At 46.4% G+C, this 20,363-nt stretch overlaps 1 protein-coding gene across 1 annotated transcript in view; it reads right to left on the bottom strand.

Annotated features, from left to right (window-relative positions):
* The window catches only part of UBE2O (ubiquitin conjugating enzyme E2 O), a 62,603-nt gene that overhangs the window by 10,868 nt on the left and 31,372 nt on the right, over positions 1 to 20,363 (bottom strand). The window contains exons 2-12 of the mRNA XM_058038894.1: positions 17,699 to 17,758; positions 12,601 to 12,711; positions 11,857 to 11,954; positions 10,352 to 10,415; positions 8,550 to 8,693; positions 7,813 to 7,922; positions 6,858 to 7,008; positions 5,620 to 6,125; positions 2,751 to 2,905; positions 1,759 to 1,871; positions 579 to 704 (exon numbers count right to left, since the gene is read on the bottom strand). Coding sequence (XP_057894877.1) covers positions 579 to 704; positions 1,759 to 1,871; positions 2,751 to 2,905; positions 5,620 to 6,125; positions 6,858 to 7,008; positions 7,813 to 7,922; positions 8,550 to 8,693; positions 10,352 to 10,415; positions 11,857 to 11,954; positions 12,601 to 12,711; positions 17,699 to 17,758 — 1,638 coding nt within the window. The remainder of the gene's footprint in view (positions 1 to 578; positions 705 to 1,758; positions 1,872 to 2,750; positions 2,906 to 5,619; positions 6,126 to 6,857; positions 7,009 to 7,812; positions 7,923 to 8,549; positions 8,694 to 10,351; positions 10,416 to 11,856; positions 11,955 to 12,600; positions 12,712 to 17,698; positions 17,759 to 20,363) is intronic.

Here is a 20,363-nt window from a genome sequence, read left to right as displayed (position 1 = left end):
CAGGCTGGGATGTGTTTTGTGCTGTAAGAGCCACACTACACTTTTTAACACTTTTTTAGGGCAGCAGGCTCAAAACACCCCAGAGGTGTTTTGTCTACAATATAAATTGTTCCTTCCTCCCCCAAGGAAATCAATCAGCTCAACAAAATTAACATGAACATAGCTCAGTCACCATAGCTGAACCCCAGTCTTCTGTTGCCAAGTGAAACAGGTTTCATGACAAATCCACCTCATGGTTGCTCAGGAGCCCACAGAATATCCTTTTATTACAAGTTACTCTGAAATCCTAAGCACGAGTTCTATGAAAAGCCCTCAGGCATATGTTCAGTCCTTGTCTCAGCTTCACTCTTGCTCTGCTGCAAAGCACCATCAAGGCCAAAGCATTTCAAGGTTGCATCTCCAGCAGCCAGAGCTCTGATGTGTTACTCATGACAGCAGGGGACACCAGTACAAAATCAGGAAGCTAGGGAGGTTATTTAGGATGCCACTGCGGGGTCTAACACCTTCCTATCCACCTTGCCAAGTGTCCCCAGCAGCACTGGTGACACAGTGGGCACAGCAGCAGGCCCAGGACCCACCTCGTCCTCCTTGGCGGCGGCGCCGTCGGAGTTGCCGATGCGGATGACGATGTCGGTGGTGCGGAAGCGGAAGTCGGGGTGGTCGGCGATGTCGTAGACGCTCACGTCCTCCTCCTCCCCGATCAGCTGCACCCACACACAGGGACAGGTCAGCCCCAGCAGGCTGCACTGACCCCCAGAACACACCCTCAGCCCTCCAAAGCACTTGGTGTTTTGTTTGATCCCTTTTCGGCCTGCACGGGGCTGCTGCTGTCCCGCTTTGTCACCTCGTCCAGTGGATCAAGGCACAACAATGAAAGGAAGCAGATATTCTGTCTCATCTGCTCACCCTCACTTTTACCTCAGGGTTCATGTCACCATGACAAGGAGATGTGCAACCACAGTGCTTTATTCCCTTCTGAACACCCAGATTTCTCAAAGCAGTTCTCAGGGGCCCAAAGGGCAAGAGCTTACTTTTGAAATTATCCAATGCAACAGGAAGTATATGACAAAAAACCTGTCATTTAATGGGAAACATCTTTCCTTTGATTTCTCCTGGAGAAAGAGAGCTAGGAGCTCATGAATTATGAGATATAAGTGAAGCACAACCCTGGGCCAGATACATGTTCTGCTTCTGGATGTGAAGGGCCCTGCTCAGTTATGACAATGTGCTCTGGCAGGCCAAGACAAAGCAGTGTCGAGGCCCCCTCTCATCTCCAAGATGCCCCCTCTGCATCTTGATAGACTACAGTCTATCAAGACTCTGGAAAATACATTGCAGCATTCCTACAAATCCCAAGAAAAAGGTTAACTGTGGGCAATAGTACCTGGCAGAGGCAAACACAACAATGTGCAATAGATTGATCCTATTTCTATGAACCACGCAAAGACATGGGGAGGAAAAATTTTCATAGTGAACTCAAGAAATCAATTGTCTGTGACAACTTAAGCAAAAATATTCATCCATACCAGAACCTGATGATGCCATGGGATGTAAATTATCTGCCTGATCTTTGCCACCTCACAGGCATGTACAAATATGAAGTGACATCACCTCTAGCTAAGTCTCTCAGGCCCATAAGCATTGTTCCCTTCCTCAAGGACACACAGTCAATGCAGAGCTGATTTCCAGGCTTATCTGTGTTTATCTGTGAGGCATGTGTTATTTTGTGGCTGCTTTCTCTTTGCTAGCTGCACTTACCTCCACATCATCTCCACTGGGTTTCAGCTTGAACCACTTCACCACACAGGTCCGGCCGATGTGGTCCCCAGACTGCACCACTCCATACAACCCAGGGTCCTGGGAGCTCTGAGCTTTTGGTCACAATGGTAGGGAAGAAAACAGACAAATCAGACAAAGGAGCACAGACTTTGCTCAGTGACTGAGGCTGTCAGCTCCTGGGCTCTCATGGCTAAAGCCTTCCACTTGTGAATGGCATGAGGAAAAACACTTCTTCCTACACAGTGAAAACTGTTGCCAAACTAGAATGGTAGAGCTGGAGCTGATGGGTAACTTTACTTTCCACAGACTACGTGCAACCCAGAAGACCAGTCAGACATTACTCATCAGAAATGGCCACATAAAACAGCCTCTATTTATGCTAAGCCAGATTTCTTGCTTCCCAACCTAAGTGTCTTCTGGTCCCCGCTGCTGAGGGTCTACCCTTGCTAGAAAAGGAGCTGAGAGCCAGATGGTTTCATCAATATTTCATATCCAAAAGCTCTAAGTCTCCTTGAACTTGTCCTGTAGCCTTCACTAGCATCAGCAATTGGTTTGGTGAAGAAAAGGGATACAAGAAGAGGCCTCTGGATCCCAAAACTCTCAATGAAAAAAACGTGAGGGTCATGATAAATCAGTCATACAGAGATAACAGCCTGAGGTAAGCTGTTTGCTTCTCCCCTCACTGTGGCACAGAGCTCAGAGCTGTTGGCTCTTTTAAGGTAGGCAACTCCTGCTCTGCAGAAATACTGAAAATCTTAGTTTGGATCCTTGGTATTTATTCTTTCCACATCCTTCCTGTTGTCATAGTTCAACTTTGGTATGTCAATAATGGTTCTCTGCTGCCCTTCCCACCAAGTCAGCTGAGTCACTGCTGTCCCTCTCAAGTACCCACCTAACAGCTACAGAGCAAATTAAGGGATCCAAACTGAACAATACTTTGCAATTAAGAGCATTGCTCTGACACCCAATACCTCTTTTGTCCACCACAAAATCTCCAGGGCAGAACTCGTTGTTGTCCAGGTGGTGGACAGGGATCAGCTCGTTGGAGCGGATGTTTGTCTCCACGGTGCCATCCTGCCACATCACATCAGCTGAAGTCATCGTGGTCACCACTTCCACAGCAACCCTGGCAGCACAAAAAGGCAATGAATTAGCAAAGGGAACATCAAGGATCAAGATGGACCTCAGCAACACAAAGGAACACAGATCAGCAGGCTGGGAAGGCAGTCAGAAAACCCTCTGCAGGGCACATGGACACAGCTACACAGCAGGCTTTGTTTTGATGGGCTCTCAAGCCCTGCAGGAGTTACACTGCTGAAGGAGCACTGACTTTCCAGGGAGCTCCTGCTGAGTTCACTTTTATTCCTAAGGAGGCAAATTAACATCTACTAGCACCCACTTTCTGCCCCTGACAGGAGATTCAAATAGTTTGAAGCTTGAGATCTTCTCCACTGGAGCACCTTCTAGCTCTGAGGAGTCTTTGAAAGCAGAAGAATACATGAGTGGAAAGATAAATCATCACAGACCTTCCAGAGAGAAAAAATAAACAAAACAAAGGAAAGAGGCTACACATTGAATGTGAGTAAAGCAAAAGGATTTTGTTTAAAAGAGAAAAATGTCCTCCCCAGCTGTTCAAACACACATGTGTCTCTGCAGCTCAGAAATTAAACCCAAACACACCACAATGGACCACATGCTGGTTCTCTGCTGTGGGGCTTGACAGGGATGCTTGACAAGGCAAAGTGCTTGGGGCAGGAGGGGCAGCCTAGCTGGACACTCTTCTAATGAGCCCTCCACTAATTTCATGTCTCCTACAGAACAGAACAAACCAAACCCCACACTGGCTTTAAATCTTCCCTTTACTTTGCTGGCCAGGCCTTCCAGAATAACACAAGTGCTGGATTTATGTTGGTTTCAAAACCAAATCAGAATGAAGATACAATAGGCAAATACAGCTGGTTTGTCCCCAGCCCTGTTTTTATCAATGTCAGAGAAATATTTTTAAGTGGAAACAAGATGAAGTTTTAGCAGGGCCAGGACATAACAACAGAAATTATCAGAGAAGAGTCTGTAAAAGGCCAAGTGTGTGTGTGATACACAACAAGATGGTTTCTGGGTGACAGAGGACATGTCTGGGGGACAGAGGACACGTCTGGGGGACAGAGGACACGTGCAGCTGAGGATGGGAGTGGAAAGGCTGTGCAAGGAAATGAGGCACTCTTGTCTGCAATGGTGGCTTTAAACAAAAATCAAGACTTGATGTTAATAAAAATCCTTATATATCCTCACTGAAAGATATCCAGCTGTCTGTGTGCTGCACAGAGAGCTGCAGCAGGTCACTCACTGATGGCAAAGCCACATGCTGAGCTGGCCCCTGCAGCCACACTGCCCAGGAGCTGACACATCACATGTGCATCACTGAGTGCAGGCAGCCCAGGCATTTCTCAGCAGTGCCTGGCAGAACATCTCTGATGACCAGAGAAACATCTCTGATTCCTCAGCACCCCAGAGGAATATTCAACAGCACTGGCCTCTCACACTGAGCTGTGCCCAGCTGCCCCATGCACCCTTCACAGTATCAGCTGGGGGCTCTCAGTCTGTGCTCCTCTAACTCCTACTCTGTGTCATGGTTGTCTCTGCATCTCCTTGTATAGAGCTGCCCTGATCAGCACTGGAATTTCCTGGGGCTGACACAGGGATTTCTCCCCTCTGCCTGCATGGTACAGGGAGCCACCAGGTGCCCTAGCTGAGCTCTCCTTAGCAAAACCTTCAGTAAAACAGAGACACTCAGCGGGGGAGTGAGACATGAAGAGTGAACCGAGGATCTGTTCCCAGCAACTCTATCACACACTCCCATTTTTTCTCACACTTGGATGCTGCTCTGCTGGGCTTTGTGACCTTCAAATCTAATTTCTCCAGAACTTACAAGGACTACAAGAATCACTCACAGGCAAGGCTAAATACCTACAAGAAATGCCAATGAAGTTCGTGACATTCTCAAACTAGTGAATCTCTTGAATAATTTCTGATAATGTCACACTCCTGAGAGAATTCTCCCATGTTCTCTGGCATCAGTTGATGCAGAATCTGTACACAACTGAGCAGCCCAGGGAAGACAGGCAGACCACTCGTCAGATATCCTTCCATCCCATGAAAACAGTTTAAACATTCCTAAGTTAAAGGTAAAAACTGCTGACATCCAGTTTTGTCTAGAAATGGGCAGATATATGCAGTGTTCCCTCCCTCAAGCTACTGAAATAAATTCCTCCAAGGCTCTCAAGGAGTGAGTGCAATTTAGTCATTAAACAATTCTAATATTGAGAAGTATACTGCTGGCAAAAATGGCAGACCTCTGCAGAGCAGGGCCAGGATAACAGAACCCACAGCAGCACTACCCTTGCCAGCTCAGAGCTCTGGAGACAGCTCTCCAGGATAAGCTGTCCATTCCTAGCATGGTCTGTCCTCAGCCTCTCTGCAGAAGCTGCCAATAAGGTAACCAATTAGTGTCATGTTTAAGCTGTGTGATCTTTATTCACCTCCTTCCCTGCACACAGAATCTAGCACAGCACAGATAGCTGTCCATGCCCTGAGGCACAGCTGAAATGGAATAGCATCAGTGTCAGGTCACATGGCCCCAGTTTCATCAGAAGCTGGACTGAGACCAAGCTGATTCCACACAGGCCACTGCACAGTCATCACAAGATAATTGCTGTCAGTTACTACCAAGCAGAGACCAAACTCCCCATCGTCCTGCACCCGAGTTCAGGTGCTGATTTACAGCTGAGCACTTGGGGAAAGGAGATTTTGGCAATTACACATGGGTGTGGAAGTTCAGCTCACCTGTCTCCTGGCTTAAACTCTCGTGAAACCTTGGTCTTCTTCTTCTTGTGCTTCCTCTTCAAGTTTTTGATGGAAAGAGGGATGCTCTTCTTGCGGCAGGTGCCACTGCCACTCTGGGACGAGGCAGTGGAGCTGGCAGAAGAGGTGACAGAACTGGTGTCATCAGTGTCATCAGCTGCCTCATCATCAGCATCCTGCTCCATGGACTGCAGCCTGTAGTCAGGCAGCCCTTCATCCTTCAGGAGAAACGGGGCCTGCTGCTGCTGCCGTGCTGCTGCTCCCCCTTTCTCCTTGCCTGTTTCTTCAGGCTGCTCCTCCTTTCTCTCCCCAGCACTTGGTGCACTGTTGGAAGAGTCATCCAGCTCACACTTGGATTCAGGCTTAAGCTCCTCTGATTTTTGGTCAGCAGCTGCAGCAGACTCTTTGTCAGGGGCTTCACCTGTGCCCTGAGAGTCCGGGGAGCACGACATGATCTTCACAATCTGCTTCTTCAGCAGCCGCCTCACCTGGACAGAGCAGACGTGGGTCAGACCTGTGCCTGGGCACTCAGCAGCCTGGGGAATGCTCAGCTTTGTGCAGGAAAAACAGCACTCATGGGGCTCTGCAAATTTCACCTGCACCAGACTACTCTGCAAACCAGCAGCTCACAGTGCTCTGCTCAGGAGCAGCACTGCACTAGCCCATGTAAAGTGAGCTTTGCTCCTTCAGCTTATTTTAGGCATGTTTTGAACTTTTTTATCATGGAAGGTCACAAGTAAATCCATGCAACATGCACAGAGGTCACCATCTACACACTGATGACATCCTGTTATTCTAGGAACACCATGACTACAGCCAGCAAGTACAGACATGATTCATGTGGCCTAGGAAGCAAAAACAACTTCCTTGCTTCTCTGTAGCAAGGATTTAACCAAACATTTCAGCTCCATGAGAATGCTAAGGAAAACAACATGTTTTTAAATCCCAGCTGTCAGAGCATACTTGACCCCTGCAAGGTGCCATTTCTGTGCTGAGGCCTTGTTTATGCTCTCTCAAGGTGTAGCTGCATGCTTCACCCAGAGCAGTCAGAGTGCTCCACAAGGTGACTTCCCTGCTGGCAACAACAAGCCATTACTCCTACAACCACTCCAGGAGTCACATTTCAGACCACATGACTACCAGGAAGATCTCTGCTTTAAAAGTCACAGTGACCACAAATGTTCAGAGATGTCAATGCCTCCCTGGATCCCCCAACTCACCTTTTTGGCAACTGCTCCTTCACCCAGGACACAATTCCTCTCTGGACATTCACAGGTGATTTTTGCAGGTTCCACCTTGTCTGGGAACACGTAGAGGCACCTTTCCCCAAGCTGCCTTTGGGCATGGTCAAAGCAGCCCAGACGCTTCACCCTGGCAGAACAGGAGAGCCATGAGCACAGAACAGAACCAGAACCCAGCAGTGCCCAGGGCCCTGACAAGGCTGGCACGGCCTCACACCAACAGTGTTGCTGCAGGGCTGGCACAGCACCACACCAAATCATTTCCAGGCACACAATTCTAAAGGAGAAGTGGGAATCTCACCAGAGACTGGGTGGGGATACAAAGGGTTTGGGTGGGACACAAATCACTCCTCTCCCTGTAGCTCCCCTCCTCCTCCCAGAGACAGCTGCCAAGAGACATTTGGGGCTTTTTGCTGTAATTTGAGAGTTGCTCCCCTCCAGCGCAGGAGCTCCAGGCAGGACCTACACTGACAGTGCTGCTGCTCATCTGACTTGTCTTTTGAGCTTTCCCAGTCCATTGCAGCAGCTGCAGCCTGCAGAGGGCACCAGTTACTGCCTCAGCACCAGCCCGGGCTGCAGCCGCACCCCTGACACACACGGAGCTGCAGCCTGCTCCAGGAGTCCAAGGACAAGGGAAGAAGGAAGCTGCTGCCAGACACCACCCTGTGCACGTGTCAGCTGGAGAGAACTTGGCACTAGCAGGATGCTTGCCCTCGTGCTGGTAACTCAAGTGTCTGCTAAACTCATTTGGAAGTTCTCTTGTATTTATTTTAAATAAGAGATTTAAATGCTCTGGGATATGCAGGCATGTAACATAGAAGAAAAAGTCCTGCTGGAAACAGAAGCATTGTGTCCCTTCACCTGGTATGCCTGTCACCCACAGTCAGCAGGGCCTGAGTGCTGGGATTAAAAAGGGGTTTCCAAGGGATCTCACCTGGACAGCTTATCCTGGCTGATTATTGAGGGAGGAGGGCTCACACTGTCAGTACCTCCAGGACAGAAGCTTTTAGTGATCCAAGTAACTTTTAGTTCTACCACCTGTACCTACAATATAGTGATAGAAAAGGCAATTACACATTTCAGAGACTTTCCCAGACCTATATCTCAGATGTCAAAGTTTACACACAGACCTGCTTTTATCATTTAATATGGGCAAGTGAAGTTTCACCCATCCAGGACAATCACAGTGCCCCCATAGCCTGACCCCTGACAACAGAGATTCTACAAATTTAACTTTAAGGAAAGACCAGTGGCTTGGGAAGGAAGCTATGGTACATGTAAATCAGCAGTCCAATGTCACAAAGAGATATGCTAATGGACTTGGAGCTGCTCCTTCTTTAAGCAAAGAATCAGCAATATTTCTCCTTTTTGGACAGCATACAACATTAAGTTTCAACAGGAGATGTGCTCCTACTGCCCTAATGATCAGCAGTACTGCCCTCTGAGTGTGCTGACACATGATCACTTTACAGGGTGCCAGCAGGCAGGGACCCTTGCTAGGATGCTCCAAAGTCCTGCCAGTCCCCAGTGAGAAATTTGTCACCTCAGAACAGCACAGGCACAGCACATTTGCTCTTGGGAGGTTACCATGGCAAGCTGACTCTGCTCCAAACAGCCAGCCAGGGACCATGCAGGCAGAAGGTGGCCATGTGTCAGGGTGTCAGTCCTTACCTCCTCCACCACCACTCTGAACTTGCTCTTTGTGCTCAGAACAGGCTTCACACCCGACAGCCACTGCACACTGGAGAACACTTTAGATGGCCCAATGAGGACTTGTCCAGGATAAAAGCCATATGAATCATCAAAGAAGAGACCCTGTGGGAGAAACAGAGGGGAGAAATAAAGGACTCTAAGATTTAATATCCCAGCATTTCCCTTCCACCTTTTGTGGTCAGTAAAATTAACTATAAAGATAAAGTCTGCAAGATGCCCATCTCCTGTATCTCATCCTTTCCTGAAGGCAACCCAACAGTTCCTATAGCAACCTGCTGTGTCACACATCCCACCAGGACCAGGACTTGGTGCAGGAGAAGCAAAGGGACTTGCAATAAACTAGAGGCACATTTCCACACAGAGGTTCTCAGTAACAAGGTAGCCAAGGTCAGCAGGGCAAGGACATCTCTCTTTCATGCTCTAATTCAAGCACCTATATCTTTCAGAGGGAATGGATGTGTGCCTTCACTCCCCTGCTTGTCATATTTAGTGTGTAAGTATTATTCCTGTCTCAGGTGGATTAGTTAATATGACAGTTCTTTGAAAACAAAAACAGGACAGTAAACACAACAATTGCTTTCCTAGAGCTCCTTCCCACTGATACTGAGATTCAGAGTGTGGGGGCGGACAGAGCAGTTTAGGGTAGATAAAACACTGAGCACAAAACTGCATCAAGTCTTGTAATTTGTCAGAAGGGATAAGAGCAGTGTGACAAGATCTAACTCAGGTACCCAACTAACACACAGCAATTCTGAGCACAGGATCAAGAGTAGCACTGGAGACAGCTGATTCAGCCCAAACTGTGATTCCCCAGAGGGCTGTGTACACTTTAAAGGCAGCCTGACTCAAAACAAGCCATCTCAAAATTAGGTAACCAGAAGCTAAATGTTGCTACAACATCCATTTAGTGAGCAGAAAACACACTGCAGAACCCAAAGTAGCAGAGGCTATTGGAGAATATCGAGTGACAGAGCACTCCTTTTCTGTACAGAACCAGAAAACCACAGCAGCACATCCTATTGAACTGCTATTCCATTTACTCTTCAACAAGCTGGCATCAAGTTTTAGCAGAAGTGCAGTTTTAGATCAAAGGGACCTTTGCTTTCAAGGCTGGGAAGGATAAGAGCTCAGTGCTTTGCTAGTTCCTGAGCATCACACGTCATCCTCTGTCATCTCCCAGCACTGCTGCCAGGAGTGCAGCAAGGCCCTTTGGAAGAACAAGCAGGCTGTCATCAGCCTTTGAAGGTGAGAGAGGTTAGATCCCATCACACAGCAAACTGTTTTACCCAAAAGCAAGCAAAACCTTCCCTGCCATGTGATTTGGAAAATGCCAGTGTGGTGGCAGGTCTCTGTTCAAAAAACACCACGGACTGCAGTAACAAGAGACATTACATGACCTGAAAACTTGCTTCTAGCAGAGCACCTGTTAAACAAAACCCCTTTTTCCAGAAGAGGAACAGTTTTTAAAAGCAGCAAATGGCGTAAGAGCCTTCAGAAGCATGTGCAGACAGAAGGAGCAGTGAGTGAACTGCCTTGACACCAGCCATCTGACAGTGTGTTACACAAGTTGTTTACAAAGAAACCAGTTGGATGTATCAATTGTAATACCTCCTGAAACCCTGCTCGTGACTAACATCACCTTTAAACTGTTACTGGAAGTGATACATTCTTAGGATTAATAAATTCATATGAATTTTGCCTTCTCCCTCTCTCCTGCACAAAAAGTTTCCAAGACAAAGTCAGGAGAGGCAGCAGCTCACCGAGTCACTGACGTGGGGACAAACATCATACAGCTTGGCTCCATCTTCTGTGCTCATGGAACACCTGGAAACAGACAGGAGACACAGGGTCACACTTCCAAAGTCATCTACCCCAAAAGCAAACAGCACCCAAGGAACAGCCTGAGCACTTCTGGCCATGCACCCAGCAGTGTATCACTGGGCTTTTATGGGACAGAGAAAAACTGCTCATAGACAAGCTGTAAAAGCATTAGAGGTATCTAAAGGTCCCATTCAACATGTGAAAAAGCAAGCTAAGTAACAGGCTGGGTGCTGGACAAGATCTGTCTGCTGCAGAGGTCCCATCTCTTACACCATGCTGGGACTTAAAGGCAATTTGGGCACATTTCTTTTAGTAATTGCTTCATTTCCAGAGTAAGTTCTGGTGGCATTTCAAATGATTCATTAGGAAGAGGTTTTGCAAGCAGTCCCTCACTTTACACAGCTGTGCAGGAGCTGCTACAAGATTCCAAGCAAAGTTTTAAATTGCACCAATAACTGCAGGCATTACAGACAGATGTGTGGCTATTTTTCCCTCCTAGTTTAACACAGACCTAAGAGCCTTCCAGCCTGACCTAACCTCACAATAACAGTCAAAACTCTCAGATCCATCCATCCACCAATTATCTGCTACAACTCCCACATTACTGACTTCTCTTAGACTCAGAGCTGGCTGCAGGGTTGGAGATTTGATTGTTGTGTTTTAAACATCAATGTCAACACTCAGTTTACAAGACAGATGTGTTATTCCCCAGCTGCCAGGCACATATACCTCTTGGCCCTCCACTGGTTCCTTCCTTCCCTTGCATCAAGAGTTTGTTGGATAAGACAGGCCTCAGTAACAGAGAATGTAGTGAATCCATAAGGTTAGCACACAAGTCACTGTCTCACATGCAAGAGGAACAGAATTCAGATCCTTCTGCTGGCTTTGCAGAAATTTCATCACATATTTCTTTCAATATCTCTGGGTAAATCTTTCTCTAGACTTTGGATTGTGTTTTCATTTATAAAAAATTCAGTGAAAAAAGAAAGCTGTTCTATATTGGGTTGCTTTTTCATATTTGATAAAAACCACAAGCCTGCAAATTTCCATCATTTCACAGAGCTTTTTTTAAGGTAAGAATTCTCCCTACAGCTCGGTGAAGTTATGCTCTTCTACTGAGAAATAGTCTGGAACAACCACCCATCTTCAACAGCTACTTTTGCAGAGGACAAGTACAGTTTAAAGTGTGCTTTACTTCTGGAGCACTGATCTGCTAGGATTGAAAAATATTGCCACCTTTCAGGCTACAGCTTTTCCAGAGGGCTGTCAATGAATCTCAATGTTTTCAGAGAAATAAGTATTCTTTTGCTCTACATCTGAAGATCATGCAAGCAGATAACTTATCACTTTGTAAATGAAGCCCAAACTGTTTCTTGTTCTCATAAAACAGATCAGGATTGTGAAAACCAGGGAGGACAGTCTTCCAAAGGAAGGAGAGAAGTACCTGGCTCCATTGGAGAGCTTGAGGATGACCTGGTTCTTCAAGTCATAGACCTTGCCCAGCCAGCAGTCATAGGCTATGTAGTCACCATACATGAAAGGCTGTGATGAAAACAAGAAACAAAACTTTTTAAGTAATTGTTGCAGCTGGAGCCAATTTTTATCACTAAGACTAATTTTTCATCCCAGAGGAGCTCATATCCTACTGTCTTCCTGCAGGCTGTGACTTGGGATGAGTTATGACATTCCTGCTCTTCAGTCCCAAATTATCTTTATCTCAGAGGAAAAGCAATGATGAAATCCTATCCTACCTGGTCTCTGGAAACCAACTATACACTCAAAGAGAGAAACAGATATGTTTGAGACTGTTCCAGCTCAACAGAAACATGCTTGACTCATCTCAGCATTTTTATAGCCTGTTTCAGCAGCAGTGGTGTCACAGCTCAGCAGCTCTGGGCTGCCCTGGTCAGGCTTTCCACACTCAGTGCAGAAGTTCTCACATAATTTCATGTCAGTCTAGCTCTTCAAGAAAATTTGGTCTCAGCAATGTGATGAGAAACACAGAACAGATGGGGAGATGAGGAGATGCTGCATCATCTTCTGCTAGGGAGGTTTTTAAAATAAAACCAAACTGCAGATGCATCTTGCACAACACGGATGCTTTGCCTTCAAGAGAGACTCGAAGTGCAGCAGCATCCCTGCACACCACCAGGCCCTGGCTCCCAGTGTGTTTTGGCTGTGTTCTCACCCAGATATGCTGCAGGTCTTTGCTGTTGACAGGGTAAAGGATGCAGTTGGTTCCCACCAGCTTCACAGCACACTCGATGTTGACGTCAATTACGGTTCCACACTGACTGTCCTGAAAACACAAAAGGAAAACAGGTTTGTTACCTAGGGAAGGTCCTACATACAAATGTAATTGTTTTGTGTACAAGTCATAAATTCAGAGACAAACTTCAAGACTAAATCCCCTCTTACCCTTCAGGTCCTTGTTCTGCAGGGGAATTTCATACAACACTATGAGAGCTCAGAAGGTGAGATCACTATTACAGACCTATAGTGTTTTCTTCCCAGGTAGAACCTGAAACAGATGCTAAAGCAGAGACTCCTACACCTGGTCAAATAAGACCATACTGTATCAGGTGATTAGTGTTTACTTGTTTTAAAATCTGCCTGGCTCACAGCTCCACAGGACCATTGTGAGGTGTTGCCTTGAGTCAGCAGAGGCAGGGGCAGATCAGCAACAAAACAGAAATTCTTTAAAGCTGTCGTGACTTTAACTCACAATTCTGAAGGACATTATAAATAGTCTTTATTTAAAAAAAATCTGGCACCTGTGGTCAAACTTCAAGGTTTGCAGCCAGATAATTCACAGTTGGTCTAATTATAAGATGGTCTGTCATTATCTCCTTCACTTTTTAACAAAGTTTTAATCTTTTTTGTCCCCAAGAAAAGAAGGCATGCTGTCAGGAGCCTTCTGGGGGCAGCTTGGCAGGGAGCACACAATGTGCACGTTGCTCACACATATGGTGAGGGCCTGCAAGGAAGGGCTGCTAACCCAAACAGTGTCAAAGGCAGCAGCTGCCCTGGCCTCCTGACAGCTGGGACAATCAATAGTTTTATTTATTAAAGACCACAAGTCCATTATCAAAGCTGACTGAGGGCCAGCATGACAAATGCCCTGGTATGAGCTGTCCTTATCTCAAACATCAAGGTCTCTGCTCCAGCAGGACTTGAGCACAACACTCCAAGGGCTCATACCCTGTGAGAAGTGGATTTGTTTGCTCAGTTCTGTTCTTTCAACCAAGGGAAATGTTTAGTCAAGGCTTTCACTCAGAGCCCTGGGCAGCCCTTGTGAGAGTTCAGGAGTTTGCTGGTGCTCAACTCATTCAGTTTCACCTTGAGGACTGGCAGCTGGAGCAAAGACAGTGCAGGTAACTCCTGGACAGACTGCTCAGCCCTTCTGGCTGGTTTGCTTTCCTTTCCTTTCCACCTGCCTGCTGCTGGCTCTGTCCTCACCCACACCAGGGCCCTGCAGCCCTGAGGCTCCCAAGGCAATGGGATCAGGAGAGGGGGGCCAGCCCCAGGCAGAGCTGTGCCAGCAGGGGCTCACTGCCTCCAGCTGCCCCACATATCACTGCCATGCCTTTCCAGAAGGGCTGCAGAGCAAAGGGAGCCTTTCCCAGCTTCAGCTCCATCACAACACGCTGCAGCTAAGCCTGCTGCCTGCACAGGCTGCCAGCAGAGAGCCCAGCAGAGCTCTAGCATCACTCTCACCTGAGAAGGGTTGGCCAGAATTACACTGGCTTCACAACAGCTACTGCCAGCACGATCTGAGCTGTGGGATGAGTGAGGCCTGCTCAGAAGTGGCACCTGCTCAACAAACCCACAGCTTCTGCAGCCTGCAGCACAGCCACCTGCCCTGCTTTTCCTCCAGAGTCAGCTAAAACAAGTATACCCACACCATCCTCTGGCTGTGCTTTGCAGTTCAGGCCCTGTGTTTTAGACTATTTGTTAGTCAGAACCAAAAACCCCTCCAGAAACAAATTCCTTGCCCTACACTGCACATTTCAAAATTAATTTTTTTCCTTTATCAGCAGCCAACACGACAGCAGCTCTGAGACATGATACAATCCAACACCTGTGATTTCTGTGGATCATATTGTCTCCTGGTCTAAAATCCCTTTAATGGATGGTGAAAGTACAGCAAGCAACAAAACCAGGACTGGAGTGACTGATGTGCTCCAGCATCCTTCTGCCTGTTCTCTAAAAGAGTTTCCCCATGGAGAAGGCACCTGCACCACCCTAAAGGTGCCTCCCACCTAACACAGCTGGGTGCTACTAGTCATGGCCAAGAGCAACAGGTTTAGCTCAGCTTGCTTCTCCTTCCAGTTATAAAATGCTTGAGCAAGTACAGAGCTCTGTCTGTGGTTAAGAAAGCAAAGATCAATGTTGTGAGCAGCCCTAGGACCTACAGGGCTGTCAAATCACAGCTCTCCTCCCTCACCTGCCACTGAACCTTCCTTTATTATGAGTTCACTTATTTCTCTGTCACATGAAACATCAGCCTGTGGCAGAGGATGCAGATTTGCAGGCTGAGGGGTTCTGCTGAATCACTCTGAGTTTACAGCAGTGCTCAGCAGTGCAGTCCCAGAGAGAGACATTGCCAACTTGTCCCATCTTCCAGGGCAGGTCCTCAGCTGGGCACAGCTCAAGCACACCCATCCTTTCATTAGCTGATCCCATTAAAGGAGGGGCCAAATGAAACGAGCTGACATTTCACAGCTCTGTTACAAAAATCCATTTCCATCAATTCCAACAGCAGAACTGGAAAAAGGGAGGCGACTGAACACTCCCTGAATGAGTAGAGCTGAATGAGGAGAGCTGATGGGTTCAAGCCTCACTCACTCCACAACTGAGTGCACTCCCTAGACCTTGTTCCTGCTTCTTCTGGTACCCTGACATCATGCTGGAGATACTGAATATTTAAGCAGTGAATTGATTCCTTCCCCATCAGAGACAAGGCTTTAAGGCAGACCAGCAAATTCCCATCCAAGAGCCCAGCAGCTCTGCAAACACAGCCATCAATCCCAGCCATCAATCCCACATCTTCCACCTCCCATCCTTCCACTCTTTCCCTCAGCACTCTTTTCTAATAAGAGGATCTTTACACCACTCTTATTCCTTTGTTTAAAAGGAACAGCATAGCTCAGAATCCTTTGAAACAACAAAATCCAGGTGTCTGACAGATTACAGATCTACTTCTTACCTTTTCCCCAAATTAGCATATCACCTGGAAAAATTACCTCTGCCACTTCTCCTGCTTCTCATCCAGCTGGATTAGACTTTCAGGCCCAACTGCATTGAGTGAAAATGATCTCATTTTATGCATTTCCCCCTGAAGAAGTTTTTTCCCCACACTCAGTGCTCAATGAGAAGCACATGGATTTTGAGTCAGCTCTCCTCTCTTGAGGAACAGAGGATTTTGAGTCCTTCTGGCTCAAGGTTAAAAACAAGCCCTAAGAGAGTGTCTTGAATACAGAATAAGTTCCACATTCTCCATTTGCCAGGCCAACTGGCACAGGGCAACCATCCCACATCCTGAATTTGGCAGGCTGACTTGCAGGTTTTCTATTTTAAAAGCTCCTGTAATTTTTGGAATATATCTGTTAACAAGTGAAGGTTTTCTTTGGAATAAAGGGGGCTTATTGTTTAATTTACCCCCACTAACATTTAGAAACTTGTTACGCTTTTCAACAGAGAGAAGAAATTGAGTTATAATCTCACCATTCCATCAATTAAAAAAATGAAATTACTGGGCACAAGGGTCAAGCAAATACCATTATTTAAACATGCAAACCAACAAAAATGAATGTGCAAGACAACTGCTGGGTACATATCTACCAAAGCATGTGCAGCAAGCCAGGGGAGCCTATTTCTGCTCAAATGAGAATGGAAATTGCAAACAAAAGCAGCACATCCATGTTTGCCAAGAGGAGAACAACCTGCTGTCCGGAAAGCTTAAAATGACTTTAAGAAGCATTGGATAACAAACAGCTGAGAGACAGGACTCAAAGCATCCCCCCGAGTGAGAAGAACATTCTGACAGCTCCAGCTGTGCCAGGTACAACACTGCTAACAGCCTATAATTCCAGTTTCTACCTGCTCATTGTTTTGGATAAGAACTCTTCCATAAAGCTGCAGTTTTAGAAAAAGATGTTGACTTCAAATTTCCACTTCAAACAACTATTAAATTTCTTAAGGAAATACTTTGCTTCAGCCATTTTCAAATTATTATTCAAGCTTCTCCTTCCTTTTTTTTTTTCTTTGTAATATTCTGTGGAAAAGGGGGGTGGGTTTACTTTTATTAATTGACAAAAAAGGCTTTATTTAAAAATAACAAAAACCCAAACAAGGCAGACAGGTCAGAGAAGAGCCTTCTCTGTCCCTGTACCAGGCTGCACACCATGTGGTGCAACTGCAGCAGTTAGTGGCCAGCTGCTTCCTTCAGCACAGCCTTGGTAGCCACATTGCTGGAAGCAAGTCAAGAGAAGAAGAGGCAAACACATGGCAGGGCCATATGGCTCAGGGTTAGAGGTTAGCTCTGAGCCACAGCAAGAAATTGCCAACCTTGCTGAGCTCCTAAAGAGTGCAAATCCCATCTGATCATCAATACTCAACAGGCTCCCCAGTATTCCCTGCACAAAACCCAAATTTACACATCTCTGATAGGCACAAGTGCCATATAACTAGAGCAGAGGGGCTGGGGCATAGAACAGCATGCAGAAAGAGCAAAGGGAACAATTATCAGCTGCTGTTTAAGAACCAGCTTGCTCTCTGTCAACCTAGCTGTGTTGGATGCTCCAGCAGTGTTTGGTTTGCTGAATTTCTGGGAGAAGCTGGAAAAGATGCTGCTTACTGTAGATTGAGAGGTGTGTCTGAAAATATTCCCTCCAAATTCTCTATCAGAGAAAACAGAGGCAAAGGCAAGCAGTGGAACTGGGACCTGCCCCCACTCCAATCTCCCTCTTACTGGGAGAGCAGGTCCACAGTCCCCACAACTCAGAATGGATGAATGTAAAACTTTAATAATGGCAGGGCAGACAGGCTTCTTGTCTCCTGCCCAGGACTGCTTGCTCAGGAGACCTTTGCAGATATGCAGCTGTAGAGAGCAGCCTTAGCAGAATTCCATTTTCACTGGAGGCAGCTAAGTCCATCCAACACACTAAATATAGAACATGCTCAAAGCATTACTGTCCAGCTCCATTCAGGCAATTTGGCAAGTCCTAGAAATCCATGCAGCAGTATCACAATCAAAAAGGACAAAGGAAAAAAAAAGCACTTACACTGGAGCTCATGTGTCTGACCACATCTCGAGGGACCACTGAGCGATCTTCAAGTTTCAGCTAAGGAGAGAGAGAGAGAGAGATTGGCTTTAGTGCTGACCCCAGATGATATTCAGTCAGAAATAACATGACAAATACAAATGCACAGTATCCCAATCCTCCAGACTGAGGAGGATTGCAGTGGAGGATGCTGAGGCACTTCCACACACACAGTTAATCCCCTTGGCACAGTTGCAAAATCCAGTTGACAGATCTGACATCAGCAAGCAGGGGATCCATCCATGACTGTGCTCTAAGTCAGCAGACACATCAAAAAGGGTGCAGACATTGACTCATTCATCCCCTCAAGTCTCCCTCTCCTCTTCCTCTGCCTGCACCACGCATTATTTCCTACCCACATCCAGTTTATGCAGTAGAGAAGACAGAAGAGGCACAAAGCAGCACATCACATCACAGCTCTGTGTCTCATCCTGCACAGTTTTCACCCAAGATACTCCCAAATTATCTGTGGAAAGCCTATTTGGCTTGGGACATAAACAAGGTCCTGTATAGTAAGCAGTCTTGGCTGGCAGGGAATAGGTGACAAATGCACTGCAGGAAGCACTTGTCTTGAAAAAAGAAAAGGAAAAGAAATGGCTGTTTCTGCACTTAGAAACTCTCAGGTACACACAGGTAACAAAACATCAATAAGACCAGGGATAAAAAAGCACTGCTTACTCCAGCTCCTGCTAAAGCACTTGCTGGCAAAGAGCTCATTCTGGTAATAAAGGATGTGGTTGGAACATCCTTCTGTACCCACAGCTGACACAGACCTGAGGGCACCAGGAGGGCTCTTGGAAAGGGAATTGATCCCTTGATGGATCTCCAGTGATCAACCAAGTGATGTCCTTCCAAAAGTGGCCCTTCATCCAGCTGTTTCAGTGACCTCAAAACTCCTTGCAGGCTATTCCATTAAGTGTTTTCAACAGCTTCAAACTACAAAATGCAGCTGCCATTGAACACACTGGAATGCTCCATGAGGGATGATGTCCTACTGAGGCCACAAGGCTGAACTCCAATTTCAGGCTTGCTCAGCCTCCCAGTAACTCAGCTAAAATCTCCCTCTGCTGAGCAGGGAGAAGCCTCATCTGCATTTCAGAGTCCAGAACTTATTTGCATTGGTACCTCACTGAGCCCTGTAAACACACTCATTCCACACCCTGTGCTCTGGGAAGTGCCACATGAATGCACCACCAGGGACAGAGCCTCTCTCATGAGTCACTTTCAGAACCAGCCTTGCCACTGCTGCTGCATTCCTGGCTTTTCCTTGTTCATCCCAGCCTGAACTCCACTCTGCTCTGTCAGCATTTCATCCTAACCCACTCCCTGGCTTACAGCCTGCTTTGCTAAATTAGACAAATCTATAATCCAAGAACAGGAGCTGGAATTAAACCAAAGGAGGTTTTATTATTTTATATTAGATGATGATAAACCTGAGTATTTATCATCTTCTTGACTGTGTGTTTCAGTAAGAGGGGAAGAGACCCAGCCAGGCAGGCTTTTAGACCCCACTTCTGGAGTCAGAACCACACTGGAGTGGGAAACCTGAAGCCCACAGCACATTTCCAGATTGTAGAAGTGTTTTCACTGCCTCCCACATCCCACTGTGGTATATAGATAGACATCAATTTTTATACAGCTTTCTAAAATTATTTGTTAAAGTAAGTACGGTATAGGCAGCGTTTTAAAATCCAGAATTAGGCTGCAACATTTACATTCCAGTAAGTACTCAAGCATGAGCAGCAGTTTGGGTACTGTAACTGAAGTATTCTCACTGCACAGCTCCAAGTGTATGATGATACTTTAATTTCAAAATGCATTAGGGCTTAAATTGATGCATTATGTTTCAACACATCACTCAGCCACACTGCTCCTATGATGCAGCATCTGAAGAACCCAGATCATGAAGATGATTTGATGTTACCCAGCAGCAGCAATATCTTTGGGTAACTCAATGCTGGTAAATCCCAGAAGCTGTCAATCAGCAGCATCCCCATTTTGTGATCATTCCTCAAGAACATAATCATACAAATTCTTCCCAAAGCAAAGCATAAAACTTCCTCTACAGGGGAACTATATTTAACCTCTTTTCAGGTCTCTTGGCTTTTAAAGGCACCACTATTTTCAGCTTCATGTGCCAGACCCACCTGTCTCAGTGGCAAGAAAAAGCAAGCCCAGGAGCAGGCAGAAAGCCAGCATCAACAATAAATACTTCACAGGTCTGTCATGTCACAAAAGACTCAAAACCCACAAGAAACCCAACCAGAGTGAGCTGGGATGGCTGCTGATGAACACAACAGTTCAGTGATTCCTCCTGTCCTCTCCTCTGTCACACCCAGAGCAATGTGATCATCAAGTGATGGACAGCACTGAGGGAATTCTGTTGCACAAGCACTTTTAAAATAGGTCCTCACAGCTGCTATATTTACCTCTATGAGAGTCAGTATTAACATGGCTGGGTTTCTGTTCTAGCCATGTGCCTCAGTAATAGCCCCAAGAATGAGAAACAGCAGTTTCCCAGAGATGCTCTGAGGAATCCTATGCTCCTGTATGCCAAGCTGAGCTCCCTCCTCAAGATGTGTTTTGTGTTGCTTTTTAAAACATAAATTCACTACTACAAATGTTA

This window comes from Melospiza georgiana, chromosome 21 (assembly GCF_028018845.1).
Source record: "Melospiza georgiana isolate bMelGeo1 chromosome 21, bMelGeo1.pri, whole genome shotgun sequence".
Classification (NCBI taxonomy): Eukaryota; Metazoa; Chordata; class Aves; order Passeriformes; family Passerellidae; genus Melospiza; species Melospiza georgiana.
This window is presented reverse-complemented; position numbering and strand designations above follow the sequence as displayed.